The sequence below is a fragment of the Chroicocephalus ridibundus genome, chromosome 7 (assembly GCF_963924245.1).
Source record: "Chroicocephalus ridibundus chromosome 7, bChrRid1.1, whole genome shotgun sequence".
Taxonomy (NCBI): Eukaryota; Metazoa; Chordata; class Aves; order Charadriiformes; family Laridae; genus Chroicocephalus; species Chroicocephalus ridibundus.
In genome coordinates, this window is record NC_086290.1 from 53,920,341 (window position 1) to 53,931,485 (window position 11,145).

The 11,145-nt window shown below is 34.8% G+C and overlaps 1 protein-coding gene across 3 annotated transcripts; it reads left to right on the forward strand.

Moving 5' to 3' along the window:
* The first annotated feature begins 315 nt into the window (after positions 1–315).
* Positions 316–10,416, forward strand: ASPA (aspartoacylase). Of its 3 annotated transcripts, none has more exons than XM_063340439.1 (7): positions 316–333; positions 2,302–2,564; positions 5,003–5,198; positions 6,404–6,497; positions 7,261–7,368; positions 8,210–8,319; positions 8,866–10,416. In XM_063340439.1, exons 2-7 carry the CDS (start codon positions 2,326–2,328, stop codon positions 9,076–9,078), a joined length of 960 nt encoding a protein of 319 aa, XP_063196509.1. In that variant the 5' UTR covers positions 316–333; positions 2,302–2,325; the 3' UTR covers positions 9,079–10,416. The 3 variants fall into 3 exon arrangements, with proteins under 3 accessions (XP_063196509.1, XP_063196507.1, XP_063196508.1); XM_063340437.1 differs by lacking the exon at positions 316–333 and adding an exon at positions 482–609; XM_063340438.1 differs by lacking the exon at positions 316–333 and adding an exon at positions 482–609 and having other exon boundaries at positions 5,006–5,198.
* The last annotated feature ends 729 nt before the right edge of the window (positions 10,417–11,145 follow it).

The following is an 11,145-nucleotide window of genomic DNA, read 5'->3' on the forward strand; positions in this document are numbered from 1 at the left end:
TTTAACCCCTCTTCTGGGTTTTACACACTGATGTTCCCAGCTGTGTAACCCCTGACTGGTTCCTGTGTAAAATCTTCGCGCTCGGCAGGATCGGAGCCCACCCTTTTTTTGTAATCCTTTCACTTCAGCTTTGGAAGGCTTTGGTGAGCCACGTTACACTTGTATATACGCCTTCGTGGCTTTGATAGCTAGACTTCAATTACATTTCATTATTGCATATGTTTTTCAGCTCGTGTCACACATTCAAAGCACTACCAGATATTTGCACGTAGTACGTAACAACAATCTGAATTCTTAATGAACTAAAGACGATCCTACACAATTTTTCCAAGTGTAAGTACTGGCAAAGCACAGGAATAAGGGATTGTTCCCGGTGTTTAATTCAAAAGAGTGAAAGCTTTTCAAGTGTCTGCATTTTATGCCACAAATTTGTGGGTGCTTGTAATGTCCTGGGAGACCGGGAGTTAAAAGCTGTTTGGAAGTAAAGTTGGTCTAAGGGTATAAAAGAAGCCTCCGGGGCTTTAGTTTCTAAACTCATGTTTGGAAATGCACTGTATCTGTCCTAAGAAAGCTCTTCTTAGGAGACGAACTTCTCGCATGTTAAATGAGGTAAGTGCACAAACGATCTCTGTGTTTCGTTCAGTATTTCGCAAGGAATGATAAGCGCTACGGTACCACCAGCAATAAAAGACAGACTATACCTTCTGGCACTGCATGTTTGCATTTTGCCATTCGCTCTTCAGACTGCTGCGGCGTTTAAATTCAGCAAACCAAGATTGAGAGCGTGAGTGTTTTTTTTCAGGCAGGGTGAAAATCGCCGTTCTGGCACCGCCGCTGAAGAGACGGGGGTCAAAGGACAGTACAGACTGCCCAGCGCTGTAAAATACAACTTTACTGCCTTGTTTAATAAATTACTTACTATGATTAAATACCTGACAGCTTCCAAGTACAGCAGTAATACAGCTGAGCGTTTAAGTAAACAGTCTCTATTAACTCGCTGTAAGGTTCAGCAAACCTGTATGCACAAGCTGAAACAGAGAGAGCAACTTTTATAGGAAATACAATCCTGGCAGAACTCGTCTCAGTAAATCCTATGTTTAGCTTTCTTTTCCTAGACCTACAGTCTATCAGCCTGGGCTATAAAGCCTCTCCCAGGCACTAGCCAAATACTCTCTCAGTCACTGGAGTACAATCTTAATGAAAAGGAATTGTTCGATAAACATTCTTTATTCCCTTGCAATATAACATTTTTTTTATATTTATGCCATGTGTCAGATACTAATTACAAATACTTCTGTCATTTACAGCAGTTATTATTGCAGTTTCTGCTATTAAGACCTTCTATTCTAAATGTTGTGATCCTCATGGTGGAAGTTATGGCTGCTCTTTGCCTTAAGTTTCAGAAGCCTATCTGAATGCTTTTGGCAATGGAGAAAATCAAGTTGTTGGCTAAGGATTTTTTGGGGGGAGAACGCAACTATTGTCCCATTGTGGTCTGTATCTGTTTCCTTTTTAATAGGAGATTGCAGAAGTTAGAAGGGCCGTCACTGACAAAGTTGTTTAACGTGTTAGAGGTCTGTGTTAGCAGATCCCAAGGCAGAACTAGCGCCAGGAATACTAGGTAAGTCAGTCATGGATAAATTGCAATTTAATTTCAGCTAGTGTGTTCCTTCTAATCACTGTTCTTCAGATACTAGAAAACAAAAAAGGTCATACAAGCAACAACATGCTTTGAGGGACTCAGCTGTTCTTAGTTTTTTTTAGATGAAAGTACTTGATGTTTCAGCATTATGTGTTGATCTACAGCCAAGATATGATTCATATTTTACTGGTTTTGCTTGCTTTAAATCATTCTGCTCTTGTATACTGTAATGTTTATGTAATATAAAACATACATGAGCATACTTGTTACACCTAGTTTGCAATGCAAAAATATCACAGATTTTTAAATGCGTTATTAAAGTTTACATTTAAAAAGTCATTTCATACTGTCATTAATGCAATATCTACCTATACATCATATATTAATAGAGATTGCCTAGAGAAGTTAACTTTTGAACTGTGTAACAGTACCATTAACAGACTTGGAGATATTACTAAATATGGTAAATGAAGGGGAGGGTTCTCGAGAGGGAGGAGTGTCAGGTTAGCAACTCCCCGCCTCACAACGGGAGTCTAAAACTGTTAGAGAAATGTTTATTTTATACAGGCTTAAAGAGTTTCCTATTAAAAAGAGTAAAGAGAAATATTTTTTTTGAGACAAAAGTTTTACTTTATCATTATTTTCTGTTTTGCTTTCAGCAATTCTTAGAGCTGCTGAAAAGCATGACTTCCTCTTCTGTTGTTGATAAACCTCCGGTAAGACGGGTTGCTATCTTCGGGGGAACTCATGGCAATGAGTTATCAGGGGTATTTTTGGTCAAGTACTGGCAAGAGAATGGAGCTGAGATCCAAAGAACAGGAATGGACGTGAAACCATTTCTTACCAACCCAAGAGCCGTGAAGAAGTGTACTAGATACATTGACTGTGATCTGAACCGTGTTTTTGACACTGATAATCTTGGGTAAGAATAGTTGTACTTTCTGTTGTTTTACTTTTCTGCTTTTTAAAATTGTAAGGAGCTTCCTTCCCAGATTAAAATGTTAACACAGTTCCACTACTCTTTTAACTGTGCAGTCACATAACTGAAATTATTGACCTTTAGCCCAAAAAGAACAAATGGCTTGAGTGTTAACAGATTCATTTTAAAACTACTGCTAGTAGAATGAGTCTCAAACCAACAGATGTTAAAAACAGCACTTTAAATTAGTATTAGATTAGCTGTATTTGTGTAAACTTAAGTATTGCTGTTCTGAGTTACAAAGTCATTATTTTTCACGTCTTCCTGTGCAATTCATGTTTGGAGCTCTTCTGAATACAATTATACTTGCAGGAAGATAGCAGATAAAAGCATTTAAAGGTAGACGTTTGAGTATCTATGTGAAAGAATTGCATACAAATCAGGGAAGTGCATTTGATTTCAGTTATATACAGTAAAACATACAAAACTTGAAATGAGCTAAGTTAAAAATAACGTATTCTATGGCAAAATGATAGACAAAAAGTCTCAGTAATTTAACTGAGTCATCATTTTAGAACAAATACAATCTGTAATTACTGTAAAATAGTATTTGATTATACGTTTTTAATAGGATTTCACGTTTCTCTGCTTTTGAGACATCTATTCCAGAGGTGTACTCTACAAACATTCTTATGCTTGGTATAGTTGCATGCTAAACAGGTAATTATGTGTCAGAAAGGTCTTAATAGTAAAGGTGAATATCACTGAAATAAATATCTATCGTGTATTTTGTAAGCATGGTTATTCTTACCCTGCACATCTTTTCATCTGCCTTTTCCTCTTAGAATTTTGTTGTTTATTATTATATATAAGATAAACAGAGTTTTTAACACATATGTGTTGAGGCCATTGTTTTAATTACTTACTTAGGGCAAACATCTGGGAAAAAAAAAAAGTGGTTTTGTTTGTTTTCGGATGCTTTGAACATAAAACACTTGTCAAAATAGCAGATTAGGACACCTGCAAGTTGTCTTCATTTTTAAAACTAATATTCCTCAGTAAATCCTATTAAATCACCCATTCCTATTACAACACTACTGAATGTTTGGAATACCTTCATCTGATCCCTTTAAGTGTAAACCCTTCAAGATTATAAATGATTTTACAAAATAAGAAAAAGGAGAGTGAAACATTGACATTACTGAAAGTAATGGTTGAAGTCCCATTGGCTTCAATAAGAAGTATTTGAGTCTTACATGAAGAAACCTTGAATTTCAAAGACAACTAAAGAATACAAAGGTAGATTACGTGATATACAGAATCAGAAGAAGAGAAAAAGGAGCCTGAGGGGCTCATATAAAAATTCTAATCCCTCTCACATCCCACCAGTACATCAACCGTGACGTAGACATTCCCAACAGATTATGTCTTGCTATTTCTTATACTTTGGCAGTGGTGATCCCATAATTTTCTTCATCAGCCTCTTCTGATCCTTAAATATCCATGCAGTTATTAATTATTTAAAAAAACTTTATTTATGCAACTTAATACAAGTATTTCTTAGAACATTAAAATATCACCAAACTTGAGCTGTATTGAGAAAAAACCACTGAATTCCTGAATTTATCACAGAAGATATTAGGTGTTTGTATATTGTGCTTGGGTAGTATCCCAAAGCCTGTTGTCAAAACCAGATTTGCTGTCTGTGTGGAACAAGCCTGGACCTACAGCAGTTTTATATACTTTTAATACAGAAGATATCTTTGTGTCATACATCAGTTTCCTATAGAGCCCTTATTCCGACAGGAAGCAGATCTCAGACCTTTCCTTAGGCTAAGACCATTTTTTTCTAAGCATGGCACAGACATAGCCATCTGAGATTACAAGTACTAAAACTCTGAAGGAACAGAGTTGAGGTAGCAAAAGCTTTTATGAGCTTTGAGGATCAGGAGGGCTCAAAGCAAGAGACTGTAAAAGTCTGATCAGAATATGAGAAGACAAGAAATAAAGCAAGTTACAAAAGACCTTGTGACTGATGTCCAAGGTAAAAGGGCACGGACCGAGATCCAAATGCCGTCTTCAGTAGGAGGTGGATCCAGTGTTGTAAGTGGTTTAAGCTGTTGATAAATTTTGAGTTATTCTTCTGCATAGGGGTAAATTTGGGGATGTAAAGAAATAAGAGAATTAAATAGCATCCATCTAAACTCAGATAAAAACCCTCCCACTACCCTTCTGCGCAAGATATATAATAGTAAGACCTGGTTAACAATCATGCTTTTTTCAAGGACAAATTCATCAAATTTTAACAGTTTGGTAATTAAATAGGTGATTTCAACTCCAGTCAATTATGGAATTAAAGTAAAAAGAAAAGGGTATACGTATTTTGTTGATTGTAAAGCCATGGAATGAGTTTACTAATTTCTTTGTACTGATATTAACAGCAGCACAGTGGTGGAAGATATTCCATATGAAGTGAGAAGGGCTCAGGAAATCAATCATATATTTGGTCCAAAAGGTAGTGATGATGCGTATGACCTTATTTTTGACCTTCACAACACCACTTCTAACATGGGTGGTTCCCTTATTCTTGAAAACTCCAGGGATGACTTTACAATTCAAATGTTTCATTATATCAAGGTAAAACCAATTTAAATGAACTATTAAAATAGATTATTAATCGTAATGTTGTATTACTATATATCATTTTGTAGTTTCTTTAAATATACTAATTTTTATTCTGCAAAACTGTTTAGAATATTTAATCATTCGTAGGATGGTTTTCTTTAATCAGAGATAATTAATAATTTGATTATAATACCAGGCAATTCAGATTTGAACTCATTGTAATCTTCATGTATTAAAATGAGTGTTAGTAAGACTAATGGGCAAAGAGGAATGCTTAGAATAACATCTATGGAAATGAATGTAATTTAATCTGCTTTCACACTGATCTGTCAGGAACTTGGATAAATTTGGTCACACACGCTAAATAGTTAAACATTAATTTTATGAAATAAAGACGCGGAAAAAATAATGGAACTAGGTAATGACAAATGTTCCCTTCATCAGTATTTATAGGAATAGCGATATGTCTTTAGAAGCTGTTTGATTCTGCCGTTCCTGAAGCAGATAAGTATTGGTAGAGCGAGGTTTGCAGAAGTGCTGGCTTAAGCGTACCCTGGTTGAAGTACTAGTGACCTAGACAATGACTGATGAAATTCGAGGTTAGGGCAAAGGTGTGGAATTTTAATTTATTTCTTTTTCCCTTAGAAACAAGGTATATTTTAACGTGATTTTTTTCTTATTGTATGTATCACATTTAAATGTTTATAAAATACTTGAAGCTATAGAAAGCTTATAACTAAAGTTATGTGAAGAGCAATGGTAGGCAGTCATCAAGAAAGAGACCTGAAATAGGTTTCTACATTAAAAAGAAAAAAAGAGATTAAAGTAAGGCTTAATTCACAATCTATGTCCCCATAGGAGAATCTAAGTCTAGTGCAAAAAATTCTTGAAGTCCGCTTTACGGTATTTAGATTCTAAGTTTTGGAACACTGATGAGTAGATTTTTCTTCCTGTTAGCAATTTAAGACTAGAACTGTGTTCTGTTATACGCAGAGACAGCAAGGTTCAGTGGAGCATGCCTGGCTTGAGTTAATGGAAAGGAGACCAACAAATACAGCTTTGTGTGTTTTCTAAAGATGTCCTACTTCTTTGAGAGCCATGAAATAAAGGCAACATATTGAAGACATTGTGTAAATCACTTCTGCATCAGTAATCTTTTGTGGCACAACATTTTAAAGTATTTGCATAACAAAGACATTTTTAAACAATTTCCACAGAACGCTTTGGCTCCAGAACGATGTCCTGTTTTGCTGATTGAACATCCTAGTTTGAAATATGCAACAACTCGATCTGTAGCAAAACATCCTGTTGGTAAATATGAAAAATAAAGACTATTTTAACCCACCATAAATTATTTAAAAATATGCCTGTTTCCAGATCTGTTTATTTCATTGCATTATACAGAGTGCTCTGATCACCAGCAGCTATTTGACAATATATTTACTGAATCAAATGTATGTGATTATCTTTTCTTCTGGAGTTCTGATTTATACTCGGCTTACAAAATACAGAAGCCAGATGCAAATTCTTAAACTCAGTTAACCCACTGGTTGCAGAAAATATTTATAATATATGAGGATAAGGAAGCTAACAGCTTCAGAAAAGAAATGTTTACTTCCTCTAAATAAGCCTCGGCTGAAATGCTGGTGGTTAGCCAAGAGGAGGAAAAGAGAAGATGTGATAAAGGAAAGGGAAATGATGTTCTGCATGGACGTGGCTAACTTTTTCATTTAGGGAATCAAAACCATAACCATAGAAAAAGTTATTAGTTTGCTTTACATGTTAAGCAATGAGTTCTCTAAAGGCATCATGGAAAAATAGGATGAGGAAAAAAATAAGAGAAACGAACCCTTTCTCTTACTCTAGTAGCACAGTCAAAAATGTACGTATGGTTCTTTAAACTGATCCAGACTGGTAAGCTAAATTTTCTGCTTGCCTTTCAAAATCACATAACTCTGTACTTTAAATTCCCTTTAAACATAAAACATAGACCAAATCAGACATCTGTATCTGCTGTGTAATCTAGACACGATGTATTATGGCTATATTAATAATCTCCCTCGTCTGCAAACAGGTGTGGAGGTGGGTCCCCAGCCACAAGGTGTTGTTAGAGCTGATATTTTGGACAAAATGAGGAAGATTGTCAAACATGGCCTTGATTTTGTGCAACTTTTTAATGAAGGTAGAGTAAGTAGTGAGAGAATATAGCCCTCTGTCATGTCAGTGGACTGTTTCAGGAGAATATGTTTTTTTTTAAATTAGGTTGGGCTCCAACATTTTACAGTTACATGGGTATAAGGGGGAGTGGGGTATTCTCTAGACCACCTAAGGGTGGCATCAGAAAGGCAGAATTCCTGTCTAGCTCCTTTGGGTAGCTTTAAGGATATTTCCTCTTTCTGAGGATTCAGTAAGTATACTTGATCTTAATCTTACGGTTGCTTTGAGAATCTGAAATACTAGCTAACAGCATTTCTATAGTAGTAGGTACACGGAGAACATACATAAATTAATGTGTCTTCTGTGCATTGCTATCTAAAATATATACCAACAAAAATAGGTGTTTGAATTTCTTTTTGTCAGTGGGCTTTTTTTGGAAGTAGAAGGAAAACAATATAGTTGTGCACATCAGAATCTCCATTATTGTGCTGGAATAGTAAAGATTAAATAGTAGCGATACTATTCTGTATTGTGCAGCACTGTCAAACACAGGCCTTTCAATGATTTCTTCATCTAGAAAATACATCTTTTTAAGTATACAGTGAAAAGTCACATTTCAGCACCAAATTTAGATCTGGTCTTCCTATGCTACCATACGTGACTGGACCATCTTTCTGCAACTTAGCTTCGAGGGGACAAAAAATCTGGAGCCAGATATTTTTATGCTATATGAGCTAATCACTAGTGTGTAAACTCTTGACGAGGTACCAAATGATTTAAGCCATTCTGAAAAGAATAAATAATGCATTGTTCTTTTTAACAGGCAGTTGCTCATTTTGACATTAAATTACATTTATTCTTTCTAGGAAAGGAATTTCCACCATGTACAATTGAGGTTTTTAAAATAATGGAGAAAGTAGATTATCCCAGGAATAAGAATGATGAAGTTATTGCTATTATTCACCCTAAACTGCAGGTAAATTCTAAAATAGTTTCCATTTATGACCTTTTATAAGTATTCCTGTGTTGCTTCTGCTACATTGTAGTATATTTTAGTAGTAAATATTTAAAATGATGGTATTGCCAATGGGTTTATTGAATACTTTAAGACCTTCCCTATGGTAAATTCTATCACTAAGGTCATACAGTATTTCAGTAACTTACTTGGGAATCGTTGAATCTAAAAATCACTTTTGAACCTAAAACTAAAAAGAAAAAGACAATAGGATATCTCATATTCTAAAACATAAATCTAATTTTGAATTCTAAAATGAAGGTCTGTTTTTAATCAGTTATGAGCACATGCAGTTTCCTTTTAGTTCACCTTTACCAGTGAATTCTGTACAAGCCTGAAAACGAGGGCCAGAAAGCTGAAATTATGTGCTGAAGATTAAAAGGAATTCTTTTTAAAGTTTTTGCCATAAACTGCAGAGAATACAATTATTGAGCATAAATTCAGAAATCACGTGAAATATATAAAAACCAGAAAGTAAATATATTTTATTTATTTTCTTTCTCTAAGGATCAAGACTGGCAGCCACTGAACAATGGTGATCCTCTATTTTTGACTCTTGATGGAGAAGTAATTGCATATAAAGGGGACTGTACAGTCTATCCAACATTTATTAACGAAGCTGCATATTATGAAAAGAAACAAGCTTTTGTAAAAACAGTAAAAGTGAAACTCACTGCAAAACACATCAGATCCTCAGTCTTAGACCAGAACACTTCTTAAAGGCTTATTATAGGTTTTCTATACAAAAGTGGATTTCTCTTCTGTGAAATCCAGTATCATTCATGGAATAAATTAATGCAGAATCTAATTTTAAATTGCAATTTAATTAACACTGCTGAGCACTTTTAAGATGACACATACTGTCATAATGCTAGTTATGACTACTGTTTACTTGTTCTAATAGATTACTATAGATGCAAAGAATAAATATTATTTTTATGAAATTTGTTAGTTCACACTATATAAAATGATTAAATGATGTACCACATATGGGTTAGAGGCTATAAAAAGTATATCCAGCGTCATATAGAAAGATGTTCATCCACAGAACCAAATTATATAAAAAATTACAGCATTTCTACTTTATAACCCAGACCTCCAATAACCGTCACTTTTTAAAATGGGGTGATCCTTGAAACTAATTCCTCAGATAAACATACAAAATATGAAACAAAGGAAAAGCTAGGGAGAGAGAAACAGAGTGAGGATACATATATATTAAAATTCTTTTATATTATCTGCATACATGACTAACCCCTACTGCGCTGAAGTGGAAGCCTTAGGGTTTGTTTTGGTTTTATACTTAGGAAGATATAAAATAAGCTAAAAACATCTGATTTCTGAGAAAAATACACTAAAATTAAATATAAAGCTTTTAAAATTTAAAATATTACAAGATTAATTCAAGCTGTTTCTGATTTAACATGAATTTGAAGATAAAATGGGTTGAATTTAGGAAGTATCTAGTAGTTGGAAACACACTGGAGCAATATTCAAATTCAGGAAAAAGATGCACTTATGCCACGGAAACTAGCTTTATAACTTTCTGGAGGTATCCACCTACTGCTTATAGCATTTTCCAAATAACATTTTAATCAACTGTTGTACCTTAAAAGTTTTCAGTGAAGGAGGCAAGATCAGGTAATTACTCAGGTTTTGGTTGAAAAGCAATGCACAAATCATACTTGAGTATTTCAGAACGGAAATTAAGAAGAATTCCATATGGGGAGACTTCTCAGAATTTTAAGACTGACTTGTTCTGAATTTGTAGAAAGCAAGCCTGTCATAGTAGCTGAAAAAGAAAAGAAAACAAGGATTTAATTAATTTTCTGAAGTTGTTTTTAACATATTTGACAATAATTGGGGACAGAGAAAACATTAAGAACTTTGCATAAGAGTACAATAATTAGCTATTTACAGAAAGATTACTTGTCTAGATAACCCCCAAATTCTGTCCTTCGAAAATTGGTATCTTCCTTATTTACTACTAAGCCAAAATCCTTTTTTTCCTTGCTTTGTGTAATTCCTCTGGCAATAAAATAAAAACACAAGACAGAATGTTTATTGAATTACAAGTTTTATTTCTTTAATTTAAATAAAGATCATATAAAAAGTACAGAATTATCTGATCTAGTCATTAGTCATAGTGTTCTTGATAAGACTCTTGAGACAGGAGACATGATGTGTGATCTGGCAGGGCTCCGTGGCCACAAAAAGAGGGTATTTTCTCAGCGAAGAACTTTTAGAAACAAAGTCGCAGCTTCTTCCTCAGTTTTATCATACAGTTTTGTACCTGGACATTGGCACGGCACATTCCTTATGGTTTTTGTCCCTTCCATGTTTTATGGCTACACCTACAGTGTGACCCCAGTACAGCAAAGAGATACCTGAACTTATTTTCAGCAACACGTCTATCCACAGCAACAGGGAGCACAGCACAGGCTAGTTTATTCTCGTTCCTGAGTATATGTGAAGAGGTATTTAGTGGGTTTTTTTGTACAAAAACTGGCACTCAAAAGAATCCAAATGGAACTGCACAGTCCTGAGGCAATATTCTTTGTTGGCAGTTTCAATGCAAAATTAACCAGCAAAGATGAAAGATTCCAAGACCACAGGAATTTTTCTTCTCATACTCACACATCCTATGAAGGCAGCCATACAACGCTCAGATATTACATTGGTCTATTGATACGCATAAATGTCCTTCCCCTCAAATTCCTGTGCCCTAATGACATAACTGAATTGAAGATTTCAGTTTGATCCCATCCATCCAGGCCATACATGGTA

Excerpts from the sequence above, each read along its gene's own strand:
- ASPA (XM_063340437.1), top strand. The coding sequence starts at position 547 with ATGCACTGTATCTGTCCTAAGAAAGCTCTTCTTAGGAGACGAACTTCT. Across the intron at positions 2,565-5,002 it reads TTTGACACTGATAATCTTGG|CAGCACAGTGGTGGAAGATA; the intron begins GTAAGAATAGTT and ends TGATATTAACAG. Across the intron at positions 8,320-8,865 it reads TTATTCACCCTAAACTGCAG|GATCAAGACTGGCAGCCACT; the intron begins GTAAATTCTAAA and ends TCTTTCTCTAAG.